Raw genomic sequence first — 26450 nt, forward strand, 5'->3', positions numbered from 1 at the left:
GTTTACTCTGCTATGGACCTTGGAGAGCTAGAGCAATGTAAGAGCCCCTGGTGTGTGGTTGACACATCAGAGAAACCCTAATAAGCATTTGAAAGTGAAAGTCGCTCAGTCGTGTCCGACTCTGCACCCCATGGACTATACAATCCATGGAATTCTCCAGGCCAGAATACTGGAGTGGGTAGCCTTTCCCTTCTCCAGGGGATCTTCCCAACCCAGGGATCGAACAGGGGTCTCTGCATTACAGGTGGATTCTTTACCAACTGAGCCATTAGGGAAGCCCGGTTTAGTTACTGCTAATGAATTAATGGGAGTTGGACCATAAAGAAAGCTGAGTGCTGGAGAACTGATTCTTTTGAATTGGGGGGCTGGAGAAGCCTCTTGAGAGTTCCTTGGACTGCAAAGAGATCAAACCAGTCAGTCCTCAAGGATGTCAACCCTGAATATTCATTGGAAAGACTGATGCTGAAGCTGAAGCTCCAGTTCTTTGGCCACCTGATGCAAAGAACTGACTCACTGGACAAGACCCTGATGCTGGGAAAGATTAAAGGCAAGAGGAGAAGGGATGACAGAGGATGAGATGGTTGGATGGCATCACTGACTCGATGGACATGAGTTTGAGCAAACTCTGGAAGATACTGGAGGACAGGGAAGTGTGGTGTGTTGCAGTCCATGGGGTCACAAAGAGTCGGACACAACTGAGTGACTGAACAACAGTGCATTAATAGATGAATGAAAGAGTGTGTGCATCGCCCTCTCTGTCTTCACACCTCAATCCTTTCCAACAAACAATCTTGTAAAAGGAGTAGAAACCACAGTGGAATCCTGAAGAATGGCTAGGCATTCACTAGATGGAAAAGTATGGGGAGGCAAATTAAGGGAAAGAGAAGCTGATGGGCTCGGTTATAGTCTTTTGAGTGAAGGTGACATTCTTGGGTTTTGTGTCCTAAATGCAAGAGTCCATATAACATCAAGCCTGGTCACTCATAGGTCTGATGCAACCCACAGCTGTGGTGTAATAAATTGCCAATGTAAGGCCCAGTCTGACCCTTGTTAGATTTCCCCCAAAAAGAATCTTTAATTTACCTTCACAGGTGGTGTAGTCATTAAAGGAATGAATAAACCAATAATTATTATTCAGTACTTCTGATGTGACATTTTATTAGTTGCTTTACTTAATTAAAATCTGCCCTAACATAAAGTCTAAATATACCATAAAATCTGACATTGACTCGAAATTACACAGATTTTGCTCTACTGTTTTTCACACACATATGAAAAGATAAAAGGGAAACAGATTGACAAGAACATAATAGAATTTATACATGAACCAAATAGAGAGTGAGGTTTCCTAAATGATTCCTATGGCATGTTGCCATTATTCAAATGTTTTGGGGATTCTCCTTTTGAGCCTTCCTTCAGAGTCTGTGCTACACTTACTTTTAAATTCAGTGATGACAGATTTCCATCTGCTGAAGGTTGATCTCATTCTATGAAGCTGCCAAAAGTCCTTTGGCATTAATATTTGGGTCAAATAGAAAATGACTCTGAAGTCAAGAAGCGGTTTTCTTACGAACACTGGAAATTATTTGTAATGATAATTCCCAAAGGGTTATTCCAAAAATGACCTCAACCCTAGTAGCATTCCTTCCTTCCTTCCTTCATTCACTGAAATAAGACATTTGGGAAACTAATCTGAATTTGCATATGATGTATGTGTTTGAAAAAGTATACTCATTACTTTATATACAGTTTACTTAGTAATTACTTGAAATGAATATAAATAGAATGATAGATTATCTACAGTCTTTATATATAATAAGTATTATATACAACATGGGTATGCTATATATATATATATGTATATATAATATATTTAGTGTGTGTATGTATGTGCGTGCTCAGTCGTGTCTGACTCTTGTGACCCCATGGACTGTAGCTCACCAGGCTTCTCAATCCATGGGATTTCCCAGGCAAGAAAACTAGAGTGGATTTCCAATTCCTCCTCCAGGGGATCTTCTCGGCCCAGGGATCAAACCCACATCTCCTGAGTCTCCTGCATTGGCAGGAGGATTCTTTATCACTGAGACACCTGAGAAGTCCATTTTGTATGTATAGCACAATGAGCAAATTAAATTATTCTTTTTTATTGAAGTATAGTTGGCTCAGAATATTACATTAGTTTTAAGTGTAAAACATAGTGATTTGACATTTTTAATAGATTATGCATCCTAAAGAGTTATTATAATATCACTGATTATATTCCTTGTACTGTACATCTCTGTCACTAATTTTGTGGTATTCTTTTACAGTCCTTTCTAATTTTTAAAAACCCACATTATGCTTTTAAGCAAATGCCTCCATTATATCAGAAATATCAAACTGACAAATAATAGTAGGTAAATTGTTTAATTATTGGGGATTCTATCTTTAAACCAGCGGGTGTCCCGTATACCTCATCAACACTCAGCCATACATGACCACATGAGATAGTTAGTGACAAAAAAGTACTTTAAAATAGATACAGTGTGCTATGTATCATACTTTTTCTACTTCCTCTTCTTTAACATTGCTAATAATTACAAATTATATTGTGAGGCAGAGGGAGATATAGTCTTCTAAATTGATGTATTGATCACTTGAGTAAGACTGGATTGAAGCTACACCTAAGTGTTGTTTCAAAGTATTTGAAAAGTTATAGTTTGTTCACTGTATTATTTTGTCTATGTGATCTCAAATAATTTTAACTAAATCAGTTGATATTATTTAAGTCATGTCTTAAATTCTTATTAAATAATTGACTGTTTTTACAATCTCACACAATTGCAACAGGAATCTATGTAGTCAGGTAGTTTAGTCTGCAATTTAATGGCGTATAAATATTGAGAACAAAATCATTAGAAACTTCAGACTTGTCACCAGAACACCAGAACCAACAAACCAGAATACCAATACATGTCATTCCCATTGAGAAAGGGTTTCCAAATTTTATATTGAATGCTTCTTCCTTCAGAAAAATTGGCTCTAGTGTTTGATCTTGGTTTAAATGTAAGTCTGTATTGATAAATGAAAGCATTTTTTTCACAATTTTGTAGTAAGTTGCTGATACATACTAATGAAGCAATTCCGGAGCTCCTGTGAAGCTTTGTAAAGAGTTGAAAATATTTCTGGAATTGATATGTTGTGCTAGGAAGGCCAGAACTTACTCTAGCCAAGAGCTAATGTTTTGATTAAAATTTGACCTGGTGATAACAGATTTACTTCTTTCTCCACTTGAAGTGTCACTTAAAATGGCTTAAGGTCAAATATGGGAAATGTATCTGAACTAGATATCTTGGGTAGTGATTGTGTCAAACTGAAGAATGCCTGCCCCATCCAAAGGAGGTAGCTGATATTCTGCTTCAGTTTAATTCACCATCTAGGAAGAGAGCTTCCATGTTCTAGACCTTATACATTTTCAGAAGAAGCCCAAATCTCAACTTTAATGTGACATTTCATGTATGCTTTAAATGGTGGATCAAAAGGAAAAAAATTAACAGTGTATTGGTCAAACTCAGGCCTAGTAGCCATGTGTGGTCCAAGGATGACCAGTTCACCTACTCCATCCTGCATCTCTTTCCGACAACAGTGTCTCCCTTTGTTTCTCTTATGTTGTTGTTATTCAGTCACTATGTTGTGTTTGACTCTTTGTGACTCCATGGACTGCAGCACACCAGGCTTCCCAGTTCTTCACTATCTCCCAGAGATGGCTCAGACTCATATCCATTGAGTCGGTGATGCCATCCAACCTTCTCATCCTCTTTCATCCCCTTCTCCTGCCTTCAGTCTTTCCCAGTATCAAGGTCTTTTGCAGTGATTCAGTCCTTCGCATCAGGTGGCCCACGTTTTGGAGCTTTGGCATCAGTCCTTCCAGTGAATATTCAGGACTGATTTCCTTTAGGATTGACTGGTTTGCTCTCCTTGCTCTCCAAAGGACCTTGGGAGTCATCTCTCATGTAGAGCTGTAAATGTTATACTCCAGTTTGTCCACAGCTGTGAGGAAGCCCAGTGTCTGTAGCCAAGACCCGGATTTGTTTCTGATACCTTCGGAAATCCCCCAGCAGAGTTACTGTCTTTTTCTCACCGTGTTCTAGGGATAAATGGCCCCAAATGAAAAGACGAAGTACTGCAGGTGTTGTGATCCTTTAGAGCATTCAGGTCACTTGGAGTATGTTCTCTGCGAAACCTGAGAAGGTGTCATGAAAGAAAGATGCTAGAGTTTGGAATTAGAAGCTTACTTCTGCTGGTGCTCAGTTGCTCACTCATGTCTGACTCTTTGAGACCCCCCATGGACTCCGCATCAGGCTCCTCTGTCCATGAAACTTTTTAGGCAAGAATACTGGACTAGGTTGCCATTTCCTTCTCCAGGGAATCTTCCCAGCCAAGGGACCGAACCCGTATCTCCTGCATTGGAAGACAGATTCTTTACCACCGCGCCACCTGGGAAGCCCAGATGCTTTCTTACTTGATCTCAGCTAACTTAGTTCCTAGTAACTTGCTAAAGATTGCATTTTCAGTATTACCCTTATATAATCCAAGAAATCATGCATATTTTCTTATTTCTCTCTTGCTGTCTTTTACTTTTCTTATTTTTTCTTCTTGCCTCCTCAGACCAAATCTTGTGGTTTTTTTTCCCCCTTTAACTGTTTTCTGTTATTTTTGTGTCCAGAACGACAGCTGAAATAAAGGGGTACTTCTCAGTCAACTATGGTTATCTCTTAGACCATATGAGAGCAAAAACATAAGCAAGGGTTAAATGCCAGATGTATTCACTCTGCTAGTACACATTTGTAGTTTAAAAAGCACACTTCATTGAATAATTTAAAATATGTACCATCTGTTCTCTTGGGGATTAACATTGTTCATGATAGGAAAAGAATCGCATGTTAAATGAATTCTAGATACTGCGTTCTGTCATTCATTACAGCAATAGCACTGGTAATTCAGATGACCTAGGTTTTTCTCTTCACATAATTGAGGTGACCTACCCTTTCTTTCTCCATATAATAGCACTACTGATTTCTTTCCATGGGGAAGAACAACTAAGTACATGATTTTTCCTAAATGAAACAGGCATTTCAAGAATTCTGCCATTTCTTTTATGGAAATGAAAAAAAAATACAAACATACCATCTTTGAAGGGAACAATAGATAAGCACTTGGGATTAGTATTTGCAGTCTTTATCTACTGTTTGGTGTAACTTCGTAAGAGGACCCATAAGATTGTCATATACATATTTTAGAGACTGTGCAATCAGTTTTAGCCAGGGATTCTGTAGTCTGTGTAAATGACAGAGGGCATGAGTTGCTATGTAAACTGAATGAGTGTACTTCCAGGTGAAAATTGATTTTTTTTTTCCCTGAGCTCTTATAACATTTCATGCTTGAGTCTCAGCATGGACTGTCTGGTACTGACTGCAAATTTATTCATGTGTTTGAGTCTTTTTTTGTTTCCCCAAAACGTTGTAAGCTTTGTGAGGGTAAGGATCATGTGCTTCTCCTTTAGTGTGTCTCAAAGTTTCCCATTCTGACTGATAAGTAAATGATTGATTTTCAATGCTATATAATAGGGGGAAAGGTTATAAGAAAAAAAGTGTTGTTGCTTCTGGTAGCACATGTTCAGGATGGTTCGGGTCATGATTTCTTTCCCTGACACCTAATTTTCAGGTGTATAAGCTGTCTATCCTTAGCTTGAGTTCTTCAAATGTGAACCTTGGTGACAGTAGACTATGGATGGAAGGGCCCCTGAGGACATTTTCAAAAGTCTTCCAAACAAATTCCCAGAGTTTAATAGCCATCTATTGTCAGATAACCTTCTGGGGTTGCTTCATTCAATTCCCTCTGCTTCTCTTTGAAACCATGTGTTATTTCCTAAGAGAGGATGGAATGCAGTAGACATCATTATTCTTTGGAAAAGGTCTCCGAGTCATGTTATAAAATCACCCTTGTCTTTTCATCTCTAAGCAAGATGGTACCAATTTATTTAAGCATTCTTAGTCTCAGTATAGTTTCCTATGAAAGTTCTCTAAGTGTCACTCTTCAAGCTGAGTGAGGTCTCTCATTTGATCAAGGAGTCTTTAAAAGGCAGATTGAATTCAAAGACCCTGATACTGCAATCCTTTTTGTCATCCCATTTGACCTTCTTTCTTTTGTCCTGAGCTGTTACCTTGATGCTTTGTCATTAAATTATCTATTGTGTTTACTTGCTATTGGCAAACCATATTTTCATTCCCCATATGTGTTCACTGTTTGGTGTTCCCCACAAGTTACACTGCCTTGGTCTCCATTAAATTGTTTTTTTATACTTAAAGTTAACTGAATATGTGAGTGACTTTTTAAGATGCTGCCTTTTGCTTGTCTCTCACGGAGCTTTCAGTCTGATTGAGAAAAATATCTAGTCCCAAAGCCCATCATTATTTACATTTGCCAATCAACACAGTATTAGTCATAACTTCACTATCACTTGTCTGGTAAATCAGGAAAGTGCTGTGAAAACATTATATTTTTATCTTGGTAAGGCTTATGAAAAGGTCTCTTGTGGTATAATTGTAGAAATAATGGATGTATGGGCTGGATGAAAATGCAATTAAATATATATTTTTTAAATGATGTGATTTGTTTGTTTATTTTTGGCTGCGCTGGGTCCTGCTTGCTGCATGGGCGTTTCTCTAGTTGCGGCTCTCGGGGCTGCTCTCTAATGGTGGCGTGGAGGCTTCCCATTGTGGTGGCTTCTCTTGTTACGCAGCACAGGCTCTAGGGCACATGGGCTTCAGTAGTTGTCACAGGTGAGCTCAGTAGTTGTGGCTTCCTGGCTCCAGAGTACAGGCTCAGTAGTTGTAGCACACAGGTTTAGTTGCTTTGTGGAATGTGGGATCTTCCCAGATCAGGGATGGAACCCATGTCTCCTGCTTTGGTAGGTGGATTCTTTGCCAATGATCCATCAGGGAGGCCCTTAAATAGATTTTTTTTTTTTTTTTTTGCTAGTTGAACATCATAAATGAAGAATAAGGAATAAAGAATACTTAATAAAGAATAGAATGTTATTCATCCAATCAAATATATAGAAGTCTGTTGCCAGGATGGTGAAGCATCTAGGAACTATGACATATTGAGAACAGTCAAAAGATCTGAAACTGTGTAGCCTAGAAAATAAGAGGGTGAGATGAAAGCTCTCTTTGGATCATCACAGGGTTGCCATGATAGAAAAGAATGACGTTTGACTTCGAATGGCTTCCAGTCGGGATCAAGAGATTGTACGTGTTGAAAGGTCAACTTTAGTTTGATACAAAGAACTTGGCAATGTTTGGATATGCTGAAAGCAGAGATGCTGCCTGGTGAAGCCCAGGGGGGTCCTCATCCCAGGAGGGGCCTGAGCAGAACCAGGTACTTGCTTCTCCTTGGAGAGTGTTCCTGCCTTAGGAGAAAAATACATTTCCAATTACTCCTAATAAGTCTTCCAATTACAGGAACTTATTACATCAAAAGTTCTTAGCACAGTGCCTTTTATAGACTCCTTGATCAAATACTCAGGAGGTATTAGCTATAATTGTTATTGGTAGTGACTAATCCATGAGTTTGTAACTGACTATTTGTTTCAAGGGATTAAGTAAAGGGGAGGTGACTGTGTTTAAAATTTTGGCACCAGCTTCTGTTACTAAATATCAGTAATTAAGGTAGTTAACAAGGGCCTGTGCTGCTCCTAACTGATTTACTCTTAATTTATTATCACTTTATGTTTTCTGTAATTGCCTTTTATCCTATGTTACCTGGATTTGGGATTAATTCATCACACTTAACAGAGAAATTGTAAGCAGTTGCTAAATCACAGTTGCTTTTATTAAGTTGTCTAGTGACTAACAGTAGCAAATAGTCCATCAACAAAGGAACAAGTCATGACAGAAAAACACATGGATCTCTTCCATTAATTAAAAGATATGTTTCAGTTTAGGGACGTGCAGAATCTTAGTAACAATTAGGTTCTATATCATGTTAGCTGCATTGGATCCTTTCCCTTCATCGCCGCAGGAGTCAGTTACCGCAGGAAAAGTAGCCCTTCCACCTCTCACATCTCCTACAGATTGCCACCAAGGGCTCCAGGGCAGCGAGGAGTCCCCCTCTTTCCCCCATACCTGAGCTTCTTGTTGCGTTTTTGTTTCTGTCACTTATCACCACTCTTACATATCTCTCTTCATTATATGGCCATCTACCTATCTCTGCTGGAAGGTCAGTTCCAGGGAAGCGGGCACACTCGCTTGTCTGTTTTGCTTCCTGCTGGATTCCCAACACCTGGAATAGTAACTTGACAAGTACTTGTTGAGTGAATGATTAAAGCTTAAGTGTCCTGGAAACTGATACTAGAAAGGTGTCATTAATCCTCTAGGGTTACTAAGCCATTTTTGGCAGCATGGGGCTGTAAACCAAAGTCACTTGGCTCCATAACCAACATCCTCATTCTTCTTTCCCTTAATTACAAATAACTCTTGAATTTTGCTGAATGAACCCAGGAATCTAGAGGCATTTGACAATGGCAAAGATATTTCACTGCTATATGGATTTGAGGACAGGGGCATAACTTTTGTGTCACCTAAACTTAAGAGAACATCCAGGTCAATACTTTTACTTCCCTAATTCTTTGCTGATCCCTCTTTTCCATTTTGTTTCCTCTGGGATTTATTCCAGAGGAATAAACTAGAAACTAATAGAGTTTCTCTATTACCTGTTATTGTTTCTTGGGTCATCAGTGTAGACCCTAAAGAAGTGGGGGTAATGTGACAGATTTGGGCAAGCAGTTATGGATAAGACTCGATCTTTGCCTTTGAATTGTTTTCACTCTAGTGGCTGAGCCAGCCTTGGATATTTGCAGTTCCAGGGTGAGATGATAGCCAGGTGATTTACAATCCAAACAAAGATACTTTTGAGAGTAAAAGGAGGCACTATTTAAAAATCATACAGGAACATTATCTAGTTTTCAACATTAATGACTATGAAATATAAATTCAAATCCTTTTTTTTAACAAATATTTACTGAGCACCTACAACACATAGACCAATGTACTAGGCATTGTGGATAAATCAAAGATGAATGTGTATGTATCTGCCCACCTCGTGGTTTGTAATCCACTTGGTTTGTAATTAATTAACAGCTTAATTAATATAGGGAAAAAGGACTGATGTTGAAGCTGAAGCTCCAATACTTTGGCCACCTGATGTGAAGAGCTGACTCATTTGAAAAGACCCTGATGCTGGGAAAGATTGAGGGCGGGAAGAGAAGGGGACAACAGAGGATGAGATGGTTGGATGGCATCGCCGACTCGATGGACATGAGTTTGGGTGAACTCTGGGAGCTGGTGATGGACAGAGAGGCCTGGCATGCTGCAGTTCATGGGATCGCAAAGAGTTGGACACGACTGAGCAACTGAACTGAACTGAAATGATGGCATAAGCAGAATATAAACTCAATGTAATGTTAGTCAACCACAGGGTTTCAAATAAGATCACTAATGTGCCAACTTTTTATTTCTTTCTCACAGTATGGTCGTTTGAAGTGAGTCCTTCCGTGATGCATGAATTAGACATCAAATGGATTTATGACTTCTTTTCCTAGATAAGAGTTATAGCATGTATTTCTTATATATAGTAGGTGTTCAACTCATGCTGGCTGGCTAACTAGCTGAGGTAGAGGAATGAGTTGATATATTTTTTTTAAAAAAAGTCATCCAGCTACCAAATATAGAACAGTCTTTGCCAAAGACACCTCCTCTTTGCTTGATGAACTAGTTGACATAGTAAGAACTTGCAGCAGTATTGTTTTTCATCTTCCATTTTATAATGATAGAAGACATTTGATTATTTGGAAATTAAGCCCTAAACTGTTTTAATTCTTTCTACTGCTTCCTACTGTTGGAAATTCTGCAGCTGAATATTGGCAACAGTTTGTATCTTGGCAAGCAAATGATGCTGTTTAAGGACGAAAGTGTAGGAAGTAGTATAGGACATCTGTTGAAGAAGTCATGTTGTCAGAGCCCATTATGTTTATTAAACTCATTTGTTTCCATTTTCATACATTCTAAAGCAAAATGTCACTGTTTAACTGTTCAAACAGTTTATAAAGAGCTTGGAGGTATAAATTGTGTGGGCCTACCTGAGACTTCAATGAATGAGCATCTCTTTGTTCAGTTGATTTTATTGCTCCTTTAAGCTTTGCGTATATAATAGGTTCGTTGAGATAAGATTATCAGTAGTCAAGGGCCTTTGTTAGGTGTGAAACTGAAACCAACAGAATTTCCTGCCCCTGTTAAATGATACTGGGATCGAGCTACTTTCCCATCCCTGTGTTAAAAAAAAAAAATGAGAATGAATAAAAAACAACTTAAAAAAAAAAATAACTTAGCTGCTTGCTTACCTTGCTTCTTCTGATAAGGTACTCTTAAGACCCTGTCCAAGGGAGTTCACGGACAGTCCAGTGGTTAAGATTTTTGCCTTCCAATAGAGGGGATGCAGGTGCAATCCCTGGTTGGGAGCGAAGATCCCACATTCCTCATAGCCAAATAAATAAATAAATAAATAAACTAACAGAAGCAATATTGTAACAAATCCAGTAAAGACTTTAAAAAATGGTTCATATCAAAAATTTTTTTGAAAGTCTTAATTAAAAAAAAAAAAAAAGACCCTGTCTGAGGGGTCTTCTCCCTTGCTGCAGTATGTTTAGTTAACTTTGTGTGATTTGCAGGTTTCTGCTGGGATTTTTGAGGAGGTGACAGTTAACAGATATAAAATTTTCAGACGTTCTTCCCAATGGGACACTATTAGATGAATAAAACTTGTCTTAGGAAGGTGAAAAGCTCTGGTTCATTTGGTCCAAACTTACCTTCTTATAAAATGAAGCAGTTGATTAATTAAGAAAAGTTATCCGTGCTATAAAGTTAGGGCTGCTGATGAGGCTGACTGATTTGTGGGATTTCATGATTTTTCAAGTTTGAAAAGGTATGCCATTAAGTCTCACCAGTTTTCACAATCTGCAGAATTGAGTCAAGCTAATAATATTCCCAAGAGGCTAATTTGTGAGTCAAAATGTTAACACTGTCTCTTACAACTGAAGGTATGACTGGTCTAAGAACACCAATTCCACATGAAACCTTTTCTAGGTAACTCTAGTCAAGAAGTCAGATTCTAGATCAAAAAGTTGTTTGTGAATATCAGTCAGGTCAGGAGGAGTTGTAGCTTTTTTATTTTTTCTTAAGATTTGTTCGATGTGGATCATTTTGTAAGTCTTTATTGAATATGTTACAGTATTGCTTCTGTTTCATGTTTTGGGTTTTTGGCCATGAGACATGTGGGATCTCAGCTCCCCAACCAGGGATTGAACCCACACCTCTGCATTGGCAGTTGGGGTCTTAACCTCTGGACTCCCAGAGGTTAAGGACTTCCAGACTTTCCAGAAGTCTGGAAATGCAGCTTCTTAAGGAAATAGCTGACTCTTTCATTTTTCACTGTATTTTGTTTTGTAAATCATTCTTTAAGGATTTTATTTTTTCATGTGACTCACTGCAACAAGTTATCTAGATTTGGAATAATCAATGCTTTTGTTATTATAAATTATTTCATTTTTTCCCAACCTAAGCATGACCACTGCCCCTTTTATTTGCATCTATAATAATCCTATTAGCCCCCTTCATTTTAGTATATTTTCAAAATTCTAGCACTGCTAAAGCTTACAGATTCATTTTTATTGAAATATGTTCCCAAATAAATAAGGAGGCCCCTGATTGCATAATTTTTTAAAAACAATTCTATGATCTGTGAATCTCATCTTAGCTTCAGTCCCAAAAGATACCCAGATTTTAGGGTCTCCCTTAGCTATAGGAACTATTTTCTTTTTATTCATGACTCAAGTCCAAGCAATTTTTTGCTAGTCTTAACAACTGTATCTGAATACATGCCAAAGATGCTATAAACACCAAATGCCAAAAAAAAATCAATATTTCTATTATTTTCTGCTATGTAATTTGCTAATTCATCTCAATCAATAATTTCTCTTTTTAGTTGATGGAATCCAGATTTTGAAATTTTAATAAAATTTCACTTGTCTTATTAAAATAGTAACATGAGACATTCTAGAATGTTTAGATAATATAGGTAGGAGAAAAGCAGAAAATTAAAATCATCTGTTTCTTCCCATCCATATATAAATATATTTATATATTATGATGTGTATTATTTTTATTCTCTTGTTTTCAATGTATGAGTATATTTTTTTGTTTGTTGAAAACAATATCATCCTGTCATACTGTTTTATAACCTAGTTTTTGACTGTTAATATTTTATGAATTCATCTCCCATGTCATTAGATATTATTTCAGAAGCCTAATTCCCACAGTGTCACATAGGTTCCCATGGATGGTGCCACATAGTCTATCCATTTCTTATTCACGAATTGGAACAAACATTAGCATAATAAAAACTGATTACTCCTGCTCCTCCAAAAACATCTATGTAATGGAGAATTTCCCAAATGCATGTGGCTATGGAATTCACGTGTTTGTCCATGTTTATGTGTTTAAGATGCCAGTTAGTATATCAGTGTAGTCTGTTTTTCAGCATAGTCATTTTATTGAATTCATGATATTTTTATTGAATGGATATTCGATTTTTTTCCAAGCATTTGGACATTAAGGAAATTTACATCTTTTTATTAATTTGGAAAACACTGTTATATCCTTCATGGTAAATCTACATGTGGACTTGCAGTGTTTCCTTCAGTTTGAAACCATTTTGTCCAAGACTGTATGAAGTATACTATATGGAGTTTCAGAAGATTATCAGAAAAGCTAATACTTTATAGAAGACTGATTAATTGATGCATTTGAAATATGCCAGCTGTGTTTTCAAAGCATAGAACATGATTAAATAAAGGCATAACCTGTGATTAATCAGGTGGTTGAACAACTACTTTGATAATTTAATTCTTGAACTGAAACTGTTTGCCCAGGCAGACACATCTCTGACATCCCCAGCTAAAACCCACGTACTTCCCTCATCCCCTGAGAAGAGACTTCGCATTCACATTACAGTGGTTGTTCGTGGTTAAATATTTGTGTTTGGTAGAATGCACTGAGTAGTTTGACTACTTCAAATGTATTTCAATAGTTAATAATTATTATTCTGGAAGAGTAGCTGAGAATGAAGGGTTCAGGAGAGAGTTACGCGAGTCTTTGGGACATCCAGCACCTTTATAATTTCAGCTGCTTTATTTAACAAGCAAGTGTGGCTTAGGTGCTAGAGTTGCAAGTGAAATAAGGCAGAATGCCTGCCCTCCAGAAACTCGGGTGCCGCGGGGAGAGTTATAGATGCATGAAGAGCTGTGAAATGGTGAGTTAGAATCATATGTGGCTGGGAAAAAACATATGAGAGGCATCTCAATAAAACTGAGGAATGGAGAACGTGTTTTGGAAGAGATGACACTTAAAAGGAGTCACCCAGCTGGAGAAGGGAGAGAGAGGTATGCTGATCAGAGGACTTTTCATCTTGAAGGTCCAGTGGTGTGAAAGAGCCGGACTTCCCAGGATACTACCAGGGTTATCCATGACAGATACGGGAGTGGACATCAGAGCAAGGTCAGAGGGGATCTCTGTGCTAAACTTTGGATCTTAAATGTTGAGCTTTATCACTAAAGACATGGAGAGTCATTGAATGATAATAAGCAAAATAGTCACATGTTCAGATTCCTGTTTAAAAGTGATCCACATGATATTCAAGTGAAGAATGGAATTAAGGAGAAAAAGACTGGAGATATTAATTCTAGGCAAAATAAGAAAAATAATATTTCAGAGAAATACAATCTGCCGAGAGGAATAACGTAGTCTGTTTTTTGGAACCAGATTAACTGGTTCCTAACTCTGATTTCACTCTTAAGACTCTGACCTGGGGATGTACCTCAATCTCTCTGTGCCTAGCTTTTCTCATCTACAAAAGGGACGTAATGACAGTGCTCAACTCAATTATTTTATGAAGATTAAAAGAGCTAATTATAGTGTCTAGTGCATAGAAAGCATCCACTATTATTACTATCATTGCTAATCTAATATTGTTATAAAAATAGAGCATTATTATAGTATAATGATATGCTATTTAGTGTAATATATTATTCAATTTATTCATGTCTTTAGGATTTGTGGCCTGGTTAGAAATGACTGTCAGGCTGTATGGCAACAGGGCTAGAGAACACAGGAAGAAAACTGTTTAGGGAGATAGGGAAAGAGAATTGATGTGAATTAAATGCTGGAATGAAGCAGTTGTGGGACTTCCAAATGGAATTTTCTTGTGAGTAGTTCATTGTAATGGCAGAAAGGTACGGACTCTGGAAGAAGATGTGAGAGTTGATTAGCACGTTATGGCTGTTTGATGCCACTGGACTGGATCCATTTGCTGGGAAATGCGTAGGTCAGAAAGTGAGAAAAGCTTTGACTGCTGAAGGTGGATATGAACACCAGCAGCGTTGCTCGCTGGTCTGGGTATGACAGAGAACACAGTGGGTAGGAGGAATCCTCCTAAACCACAAGTAAGGAAAAATGGTTCAGCTGATTCTTGGGCTTTGATAAGGTCATGAACAGATGATTTCCTGGTATCCTGAAAGAATTCCTTCAACTTTACAATTTGCCAAACCCATGATGCCAGGGTAGAGCTTTCGGCTGAATCTTCTTTGATAAATATTGGAATTTTTAGAAGGGAAGTCCTGTGGCCTCAAAATGTTACTTACTCGACATTGCTTTTAATTGTTGTTAAGGACATGACCAGCATTGAACCTCTAAAATACCAAAAAATTGGTATTCTTGATACCCTAACGTGATTTCTGCCGTTGTTTTAGAATCATGGAGTTGACAAGTGAGATTTGTGCTATATTTTCCTGCCTTTCTAGTGATCATTCCTTAGTGAGATCTGAGCTCTATCTTGCTGTGAACCTGTTAACTTGAACATTAAGTTCTCCCTTGTGTTTGCGTTTCCCCTAAGGTAGAGTCACCAACTGCTTCTGCCCAGCCTCAGAGAAAGGGAATTGTGTAAGATAGGAAGGCTATCTTTGCCTCCTATAGACTTTGCCTCCAAGGCCACCGCTGCTAATTGACCATCATTCTCAGGGATTCTAAATTCTTGGCAGGTTAGATTTTAAATGTAATCCCTTCTCATCTCATCTTGAGTACGAGTAATCCCCAGGAAATGCCATCAGCTTGTGGTAAATCATTGCTCAGGTACAAGCAAAAATGCCCCTGTGAGGAAAATCAAGGAATTTTACCTAGCAGTGAATATATATTTTTTCCCATAGAGGTTTATGTCTTACTCTTAACTTTTTTTTTTCCCTACCCCTTTTAGGAAATTCTTATATGAGGCAGTTCTTATTCTCTAATATTGGACAAAGGCCCTTAAATCAGTTTACAAATAAAAATATTGTACTTGTGTTCTTAGAACCCTAAGATGGGATAGTAGGCCCAAAGGGCCCCTTAAATTTGAAAACTATAAATTATGCACAATTGTACATCAAAGTTGCACATCACAGCTAGTTGGTAATCATTAGGCACTACCACCGTGTTGTAAAATTTTATGCTATTTCCCCAATTATGAAATATTAGTAAGGAAGATATAGGGCTGGGAACATGGCAGAACTCTGTCAGTATTTTATCTCCCATTGACTATAAAAATTAAGCAAAAATTCTTGGCCACCTCTATCCTACTTTGGTGTGTTCTCTCATGTCGATGAGGCTCAAGTCTTCTCCCTGGTGTATCTCAGTTCAAGTAGACTGCCGTTTCCTTCATAGGAACCCTAATAAGAGTTTCATTTTTGCAAGGAACCATATGCCGTCACTGGGCATTTTGAAGTGCTGGCTACAAAATGGCCTTATTTTTCTGCTATAAAGGAACAGACTGGAATGTCAGAAGAGTGTGTTTTCAAGGGTGTGGGAAATAGACCTTTTCTGACATGAGTTTTAGGTGTGTACTGCCATGGGCTGTTACAGGGAAAACTGCACAGAATTTGGGATCTAGGAACCCACTTTCAGAAATAAAAGCTCTAACCATTAAGAATATATTGACAAATATATTTACTGCTTGTAGAAGCCCAAAATTATATGTCCACCACTAGACGATTGGTTGAATAAATAATAATGCATTCATTCTGTGGAGCCTTATGTAATTGTTAAAAAGAACATCCTAGATTTCTACGTATTGCCTGAAAAAAAAATCCATGAATTCTTTTAAGCACAAAAGTATTTGTAGAAGATTTTATAAAGTATAATCCCACTTTACAGAAACAGGATGAAGAAGCCCTGTATATTTGTCAGTGTGTATGTGTGTATGTATATGTCTATAAATGCAGTGACAGAATTAGCATACAGAAAATTAGTGATATTAGCTCATAGGGAAAAGAAATAAGGGTTTTGTTTATATACCTCTGTGTCATTTTACATATTAAAATGACCATGTGTCATTTTGTAATAAAGAAGTACAAAAAGGAGAATCATTAGATAGGAAATGCTTTCTGTCAAATGGAAAATTATCTTCCCTTTTGAACTTAAAAAAAAATCTGAATTTAAATGATGTGGTTTAAACCCAAACATGGTCTGAATTCGGCCACTACAATATAAATTATAGCTTTCTCTCAGCAGACTTTGTGTTTGCCTGGGTCCCAGGTCTCTTAAGTAAATAGGTTGTGTTTATTCAAATGCTGGATAAGAAATCATTTTTCAAACATAAAGATTACCCTGCATAGTACTCTGAACTCCTATCTTGAGACTGCACATGAGGACCGCAGTGGTTGTGTTGCTAGAATACTAGGAAATGAGGTGAGGACTATTGAAAACTGCGGGCTCATGAAAGCTCTAACTTTTCTGAGATGTGTAGCTTTAGGGAGAATTTTGGAACGATTTCCAATTTCTCCAGTTTGTCTTTCATTGTTATGGGGGAAAAAAAATGACTTTCAAATAGTAAAGAATTTCCCATCAGTTTTTCGATAGCTTTTCTTCCAGTGGGCAGCTAGGTTCCTTCTGAGAGAATATTTCTAATAAGGAAAAAAAAAAAAAGCAGTTTCAAAGTCCAAACTAGTGTACAAAAGGCTTTGCTGACCATTTTTTATGTTCCTGAGGCTGAGTTCAGTTCTATTGTGAACTGTAATTTATGAGGGAGAACCCACAATTTTTTGACCAGCAAATTGGAAAACCACCATAATCATTTCCATGTGCCCATCTCGTTTTCTAAGGATCTCTAGTAAGTTTAGCAAACAGTATCCCCCCTTTGAAAACATACCAAATAATTGATTATTTCCTCCCTCTCAGATGCATGTTTGGTGTATAGTGTTGCTCTGATTTCCCAACCACTGTAACATTAGGTTGATGTTCTTTTAGACATCAGACAATAATGGATTAAACCTTGCTGCCTACTCAGAGATCTCATCTGAGTGGAAATAGGTTTTTGTGGCACTACAGAATTTTTAACCTCATCTACTCAGCCAATAATTGGTCAGAGCACCGATTCTGGTTAGAAATAAGCAACAAGCTTCCTGTATCCAGGAACAGAAAACAAGCGAGTGCGTGTATCCTCTGAGAAACACGGGTTTACTTTTAGAGCAAAGCAGCACCCAGCGACCAGAGAGCAGCATGTGTCTGAAATCCATTCTCTGACACGTTCTTTCCAGCATTTCCCAGGAATGCTGGGCTGACTCCTAAGACTTGTTTTTACTTCCTGCCTTTTGGATAAAATGAGTTTGCCAACCAGCTGTGAGTACCTAACCCTGGGGAAGATGGCTAGATTCCGAAGCCCTGCATATGTTCATGGATCACCTTATGCAACCAACAAGCCCATTGACATTAAGCCACAGAGGAGACGGTAACTGCTTTCCTTTCTTCTAGCTGTTTGTCTGTGAAAACGTGTTTTGTTGCCCTTTAGTAACTGCTTTGGAGGTCTGCTGAGCTGGGAGGGTCAGGGTGAGAGGTTAGTTCTAAAATTCAGCATACTGGATAGCTAGAAAAAAATTAACCAAAGAGGAAAGACGGCTGGAAAATACTCTTAGCTTAGCTACTAGCAAAAGCTGATATAGTTTCAGGGTCTGTAGATTTTAAGAATTTAAGAGGTTACTGGTGCTTGTACTACCTTCAGAATTATGGTGAATATTTCATAGAGGATTTTCCTGAATAATGGATATATTTATTAAAATCTCTTATTACCAGATTCCCAGTATCTCACAATCTACAGATAACATTCTTTAATGCCTAAGTGTGATAAATAGGTTCAAATTCTATTAAAAAGCATTGATTAACATGAGGTCACTATGGAAGCCAGAATAGGCTTAGATATTTTTCCTTTGAAGAAGATGTCATTCGTAGATCAAGGTTCCAAAATTGTGCTAACTCACAGTCTCCACACAGACCCACACCACACACACACACACACACACACACACACACACACACACACACACACACTCTCTCTCTCTCTCTCTCTCTCTCTCTCTCTCTTTCTCTCTCTCTCTCCCTACCCAGGCCAGCTCACGTTGTATAATTAAGAGTTTCAAAGTTGAACTGAGTGTTTTCATTACAAGAAAAGAGGGAGTGCAGTAAGAAAAACCTTTCTTATCTTCTAGCCTTTTTACTGCAGTGTAAAAATAGGGTTGATATGTTTGACAAATGGGTCTAAAACTGATCCCTCAATTTGGATTTTATACAGTCTATTTTCAGTTTTTTCAGAATGAACTTTGGGAGCATTTTACAATGAGACTCTATTCTCTGTGAAAATGCCAATTCTCCATAATTTTATGAAATCTTGAAATCAGAATCCAAACTTCAAAAAGGAACATTACTTACTGAAAGACTGTCATAATCAGCCTACATTTCTATTTTTCCTCTTCTTATGATGCATGTATAAACTCGCACATAAAGGATACGTTTTGCCAGACATGACCTTATTTGTAAACATAGAGGAACATTAGGATATTTAAGTGATTTTTTTCTAAAAGTTTCCAAACTCTCAGAAATCCCTTGGAGTTTTTCAACTGTTAAAAAAAAAAAAGTTGATGGGAATGAACTTTTAAAAAAATTTTGTGAGAGGAAATATTCAATTCTCTTCCCCAAGTACAAAGACTCTTCCTGTCAACCTCTAGGACCATTTGAATTTATAACACGCTGGCAGTAACTAGCAACTGTGTCAGAGAACATTAGGAAAATGTATCCTGAGACTCCCTACACAGCTCAGTTTTAATCAGTCACCCAACTCCCTTCTGTAATTAGGGGTGTGGCACCCACACCACAAAGGCACACAAGACACCAAATTGTTAATATATAGTCATGAAAATGTAACATTCTTCCATAATAGGGGATGTTGCATCTTGAAAGCCTACTTGAAATGGATATGCAATACAGGTTGATAGAATTGTTGCCTATAGCTTGACAAAGTTAGATAATTTTGTACTAATACCACATTTATTGAGAGAGACATAGTGGTTATGGCATTGGCTTGAAACCAGTTGAAGAGGGTTCAGTTCCTTCCTTTTTTATTTTAAATTTACATCAGTAAGGTCTTCAAGCACGTCAATGCTGTGTTCCTATTCACATTACCTTACCTTTTTTTCCACCTAAAAGTAATCAACTTCCTGTGTAAGTCAGCAGAATTGTGTGTTTATATAAGCTGATAAGTATATGTATGTAGTGTGGACTCGGCATGTTGCTTTGTACCCAGACAAGTTCAGACTTATCTTCAGTCACTTTTTACACTGAGTATTACAATGTATTTTCCAAGCAAATATCCTTGCAAGGTGTTTGACAATAACCAGTATTTTGTAGTGTAGACCTCAAATTTGTAAAAATGTCTGGTCTAGCTTGTCCGTCAGTATAATACATTGCTTATTACATACAGCAAGTAAATCAAATAAATGGCCTTTTGTTTAAAAGATATGCAATCATTAAGTCATTATATTTAGAGCTTCTATCCCATAGAAGTATAACTCTGGCAACAAACTTGTAATGAAAACGATGGTTGGAGGGGATGGATAAATGGGTGAAGGAAGATCCAAGTCATGAATGGTGTCTTTCTATTGTGTAACTCATATTTTTAAGTTGTACATTTTAAAACCTTTATTTGAACTTCGTTTTAATCTGCTAAGTCAGTACATCTGGTACAGTGGTAGATTATTATTGTAGATGCACTACAGTCGATCCTGAATTAAATGGTGATGTTTCAGAATACTTGCTGGGACTCATCTAAGATTTAAGACAGCATGTTTAAGTTTCCTTTCACGTAGTTACATTTGAGCTCTTTGGCAGAAAGGATACTGTTTTGGTAATTACCAAAATGGAGGGAAGGAAAAGGGAGGAAGTCCGGAAAACATCTAAAGAAGAGGAGCTGTCTGTCGGTGTTCTCACTTAGTCAATGAGGTGTAATACTGAGGTGGTAAAAAGAAATATGACTTTTCATTAAATGGAGAGAATAAAGTAGGAAATCTAATCATATCAAAATATACCTCAATTTGAGTTCAAGTATATCCTTATAAAACAATGACTTGTTGAAAGAACAGCATGTTGCCTTGGAGCACAGGGAGATAATTTCCAAATTGAGAATGAGCAGCACTGTAAGTGTGACCACATGGTCATTGGATAGTTCTGAATTCTTATTTCAGGAGCAGCAGTGAACAGATTAACAAAGAAGCTAACACTCCTAAATCTTAATTAATCTCAGTGTTGAAGAGAATGACAGTCTTACCACCTGTGATTCTAATAATTTTCTATAGTCATGTTTTATAAAAAAAATTCCTCTAATATTTTGTAGCCTCCACAAATTCAAGGACTCTATTTTTACTCTTGCAAAAAATAGCTTTCTTTAAATTTTATAATGCTTTGATGTCCCAATTTTAATACATAGAGAATAAGTAGTCAGATTTAATCGGCTTTTCCACTCCATCCTCACCCAGGCAGGCTGCAGGGTTTTTGAGTGTATGGACTGCTTCTTGCTCACTGCCGCATCCTTGGTGCCCAGCGTAGAGCCAGGCACAGATTGGACAATAAATTATTTAGGAAATAAATGATGAGAAATTGTGTGTTACCTATCTTAGCACAGGTGTATGTATCCCTTCCCTGAGTACCATCATATGGAGTCTTTGGCAAGACCTTGCCTCTGCTATTCTGGATCGGCTGAGTTCCCTTCCTCATTTCCCTGTAGAGTCTGCATACAGCACTAACTGACTTTAGACCTCTGGCCTAGGTGGTTGGGGATCATGCTTTTGTTTTTACCAAGTCAACAAAACATATGTATTTCCTTTTGCTTCATCAAACATAACCATATAGTAAAAATGAGAAGTCACTGTGAAGGGAAGAGAGGAACGTTCCTAGAGGAAAGTGATATTGAAAGGGTCAGAAACCTGATAGAAGCACAGAAGTGGATACAATCAGTTACAAAAATTGTGAAATGTAAGCCCTAGTTCTGCTTGTCCTGCAGTAGTATTAAACTCAGAAAACATTTTTTTTTTTTATTTTAGCAAAATTAGCAACAAATATTGGGAGCAGTGAAAGAGGCATGTCAGGACTCAACAGCACCCTCAGGTACAGAAAACACCTGTGCTCCTGGGCACGTCTCACAACCCAGCACCTCGGGTGCTCACACGTCTCAGCAGCTCTGCCCCATGTCTCTGGCTGGCGGGCCTCTGTCCTGCGCTGCCCTGGGGTCCCTCCTGCTTCCCACCTTCTTCTCATTCTCTCCATTCTGTATGCTTCTTCCCTGTCGTCTCTGGGATCAGAAAAAAAGGATATAGGAATGAATACTAGCAGTCTAAGTCTGCATTAATCAGCCTCTTTTCTCCTTGAGAAAAGATTACAGTTGCACACTTAGATTTCTAATCAATTGTCTGACTTGAATTTAGTCAAATTAATATTACTTTTAGTTCATTAGTAGTAGTATAAGAAATAAATCAGTAGTATTAGTTTGCCAGGGCTGCCATAACAAAATACAACAGACTGAATGGCTTGAACAACAGAGATTTATTTTCTCAGTTTTGGAGGCTGCAAGTGCAAGATCAGAGTGGTGTCAGGTTTACCTTCTCCTGCCACCTCTCTCTCTGGTGTGCGGATGCTGTCTTCTCACTGTGTCCTCGCGTGGTCTTTGCTCTGTGCCTGCACCCCTAGTCAATCTGTGGGTCCAAGTGTCCTCTTACGAGAAGACCACTAGTCAGATTGGATAAGGGACCCATTTGAACAGCCTCACTCATCACCTCTTTAAAGACTCTGTCTCCAGATGCAGTCACGTTCTGAAGGACAGGGGGTTAGGCATCTCCACATGAATTTTGGGGTGACACAGTTTAGCACATAGCAAATTGTATTTATAGAAATGCTTTGCTGTCATGACTGTGGAAGGAGACAGGAATTTGACTATGATTCCTCAGTAATTAGTGGCCTCCTGTTTATTAAAAAAAAGGTTCAATCAACGAGTCTGAACTTGACGAGTGATATATTCAAAGTATTCCCACTTTCTGTACCAAAGGAAAACAGTTACACACTGTGTACAGTCAATCTTCATCAAATATAACCTATTTCACTCAGAATCTATCATCATTCAAACAGAGCCCAGATCAGCATTTGCTTTTCAATAACCCTTTTTGAAAAAGTGGTTATTAAATTTATTATCAATGCAGCCAGTTGTTTTCAACTGGAACTTTTGGCAACATATAGGGACATTTTTGATTGTAAGTTGTGCAGGCTCAGTCACTCATTCATGTCTGACTCTTTCAATCCCACCTACTGTAGTCCACCAGGCTCCTCTGTCCATGGGATTTCTCAGACAAGAAAACTGGAGTGGGTTGCCATTTCCTCCTCCAGGCAAACTTCTAGACCCAAAGATTGAAGCCAAGTCTCCAGGTAGAAAAACAGGATGATGCTAAACACTCTCTTATACACAGTGAAGAATTATTCTTAAGAAAATGATACAAATGAACTTACTTACAAAATGTAAATAGACTCACAGACATAGAAAACAAATCTATGGTTACCACAGGGGGTTGGGGAGGAGGGATAAATCAGGAATTTGGGATCAACTTGTGCATACTACTGTATATAAAATAATCAACAAGGACCTACTGTATAGCGCAAGGAACTATACTCAATATTTTGTAATAACCTATAAGGAAAAAATCTGAAAAAAATTTATGTATGCATAACTGAACCACTTTGCTGAACATCTGAAACTAACACAACATTGTAAATCAACTGCACTTCAACTGAAAAAAAGGAGAAGAATTATTCTACTAAAAAATCCCCAAATCCCAATACAGCTGAGATTGAGAAACTTGTATAAACAGATTGGATTGGGGAATACTTTGAAGCTCTTTGAAAGGTCTTTGTTTATATCCAGATAATTGATATTTTTTATGTATTTCATGAAAATACCTTCATCTAACAGATCGCCAGTCCAGGTTGGATGCATGAGACAAGTGCTCAGGCCTGGTGCACCGGGAAGACCCAGAGGGATGGGATGGGGAGGGAGGTGGGAGGGGGGATCGGGATGGGGAACACATGTAAATCCATGGCTGATTCATGTCAATGTATGACAAAAACCACTACAATATTGTAAAGTAATTAGCCTCCAACTAATAAAAAAAATAAATGGAAAAAAAAAAAAAAAGAAAATACCTTCATCTTTCTCATGGTAACCACTAATGGATGCTCTCTTAGTCTGGTTAAAAATAACCATTGCCACACTTTTTAAATGATCTAAAATGTTCAGTGATTCAGACAGCTTTATTGGACTGTCAGGGCCTATTATTATTTCAGTAGAACTACCATGAAGATTTCATTACAGAAAGCTGAATAAATGATCTAATACATTCTTGTGGCTCCAGGCTAAGTACTAAACATTGATATGCTTTTCAAGGTGAAGTAAAAAATACTGGGTAAAATTACACAAAAGATAACAAATATCGAGTGACCATCCCATTGACCTGGTAGAATGAAGACTCTTGTCACCTGTCCTCATGCCCGTGTACATGGGTACATTTTTTGTGAATGTGTGAGCCTAAAGTCGATTGTCATCATAACCAGCTCATCCTAGCAGGAGAGAACAAATTTCATAAGGGGAAAATTGGGGGGAAAATGAAGTGCTTTCTCAGATAAAAGGCACTTCTTTTCAATAAACAAAGCCTCTAATTATCATCAGGATTTAGGCTAACCCTACTTTCATCTAGTGAAAAATTATTGGCAATATGGTTTGAACTAGAATGTGTATTTCCAGCTCCTTGTACTCTCCTCAAATCCAAAGCCATATATACAAATGTCTACTAGTTAAGGGATCTTCAGAGAAATCAAACTCGATATATTTGTCATTGAAATTACCCAGGGTCCCTCCCCATCATCTGTGATCCATAGCACTTGCCAAAAAGTCATCCTAGATGCGTTCTCTGCCTCAGCCTACACTCTCTATCACTATCTGTTATCAGGTACCTTCTTTCTCCTTCCTTTTGTGCCTTTCCCAGCACACTATTCTAGTTAGGCCCTCATTTTCTTTTGCCTGAAAGACTTGCAGCCTCATAATTGATCTCTTTATCCCTCTATCATCCTCTTCCTGACTGTCATTCTTTAAAATTTCGTGATGCTTCCCTGCTTACACCAATAGCTTTTCATTGCTTATAAAACATCTCACTTCCAAATGTCCATGGTCTACCTCCTGCATATCCTGTATCCTTGGGGATAAATCCCTCCCATCACCCACATATACTCTGCATTTTAGATGTAAAGAGCTACTAACTATACCTATACTTAGCCTATAGGTCTCCTCTTCCCTCACTTTGTGATGAACCCCAACCCCTCCTGCAGATCTTTTTCGTTAATCCTTTCCTAATTCCCTATCTCCAAAATGAAGTTTCTCCTTTAGCTAGCTGTTGTCTCTTTTTTTATGTGTCTGTTACAGCATTATCATATAAACTTCAATTATTTATATGTATTCTGTCTTTCCTGCCGTTTTATAGTGGCATGATGGAAACAGCTGTTTCAGGAAGAATAATTTGGCAATAACTTGCAACATAAACTGAAATGGAAAAGACTGGAGCCCTATCCTGGTTGAAGCAAGCAGAGTAAAATCCTGGCAGGAACCATTTCATTACAATTACAAAATACATAAATATATGATTACAATTGTGAGAACCTCTCAAAAGGAGACAAGGGTCCAATAAAAGTATATAAATAGGTACCTAACATAGTCTGAGCATTTGGAAAATGTTTCCCTGGGGATGATGAGGCCTGAAGATGAGTAACATGTTCTGTGGAGAACTAAGTGAGGCTCTGATTTGAATGTTAAACTGAAAGGATAAGGTGTCTGAGCTCTAAAAAGGGAGGACAGAGAATGGCAAAAATAAAGTGAGGGAGATTGCTCATGAGAGTGAAAGAACAAAATACATTCTTAATTTCATTTTAGGGAGACAAATGATTATTTAATGTTATTCTTTCATTGAAAATGCAGTTTTAAACATATCCTTTGTGTCTTATTTATCATTGAGAATTTTAAAATATTGAAATAAACAGGTAATATTTTCCAACTGAAGTTAGAAAAGAAAGTCTGTTTTCCAATCTATTGCCAACTACTAGTGATTAATAAAACCAGTCATAAATATTAACCTTTGTTCCTCTGCATTAGTTTAGCATTCACCCATCACCTAGCCATACGGCCTCTGCTTTGCTAAATGGAGTGACATGAGACTATTTAGAATACTTAGAATGTTGTCTGTCCTGAAGTCCAGGGGATTCTGCACAGTCACAGTGACCTTCGTGTTACCCACATTTCTTCATCCAATTAGAGACACTAAATTACCCATCTTTTGAATCTCCTTTCAATGTGTTTTTCCTCTTTTGTTGTGTTGGCTTGTTTTTCTTTCCCACTGATTTTTCTCTTGCATTAAATAAGATTATTACATAGATAAATTCATGCCGTGAAGGGAAAACTTTTCTTATCACCTTTATTTTACCTTGTTAACCGCGTGAATGAACTAGTGAATTCTGACAAGCATTCCCGGCTTAGCATAGCACTGCTCTAAAGGAGATTATATATTGATGTAGAAGGTCTGAAAGAAGCAAAGACAAAAAATAAAGGCAGGAGGGGTGGGCAGTCAATCCACTGACAGCCTTTAAATTAAAGTTGATGGCTTTAAGCTTGATCCGTAATGCCATGTTTTCTACAGCCTCATGAGGAGGGTGACTCCCAGCAAAGAAGATAGTTTTGCCAGTGGTGATACCCTAGAGACAAGTTTGTTGAGAAGAAAGATACAAAGGTCCAAGGGAAAGCTAATCAGCTTCCCAGAAAAGATGGAATGTGTTCTAAATTACAAAAGATGGTCAGGGCTTCATTCATGTGGTTTCTGGTAGCTCATGTTGTTACTCATCCTTCAGGCCTCATCATCCCCAGGGAAA

At 37.8% G+C, this 26450-nt stretch overlaps 1 protein-coding gene across 8 annotated transcripts in view; it reads left to right on the forward strand.

The window, feature by feature from the left end:
- PDE4D (phosphodiesterase 4D) overlaps window positions 1–26450 on the forward strand; it is a 1564543-nt gene that overhangs the window by 1110673 nt on the left and 427420 nt on the right. The window contains exons 1-2 of one of the 8 annotated variants that reach the window (XM_043488575.1): window positions 17835–17904; window positions 21542–21605. The exons of 6 other annotated variants lie outside the window; for them this stretch is intronic. In XM_043488575.1, the coding sequence (XP_043344510.1) occupies window positions 17844–17904; window positions 21542–21605 (125 nt within the window). In that variant the 5' untranslated portion in view covers window positions 17835–17843. Of the gene's footprint in view, window positions 1–16570; window positions 17905–21541; window positions 21606–26450 lie in introns of those variants that run through there. One more of the 8 variants, XM_043488574.1, reaches the window with a different exon arrangement.

This window comes from Cervus canadensis, chromosome 16 (genome assembly GCF_019320065.1).
Source record: "Cervus canadensis isolate Bull #8, Minnesota chromosome 16, ASM1932006v1, whole genome shotgun sequence".
Classification (NCBI taxonomy): domain Eukaryota; kingdom Metazoa; phylum Chordata; class Mammalia; order Artiodactyla; family Cervidae; genus Cervus; species Cervus canadensis.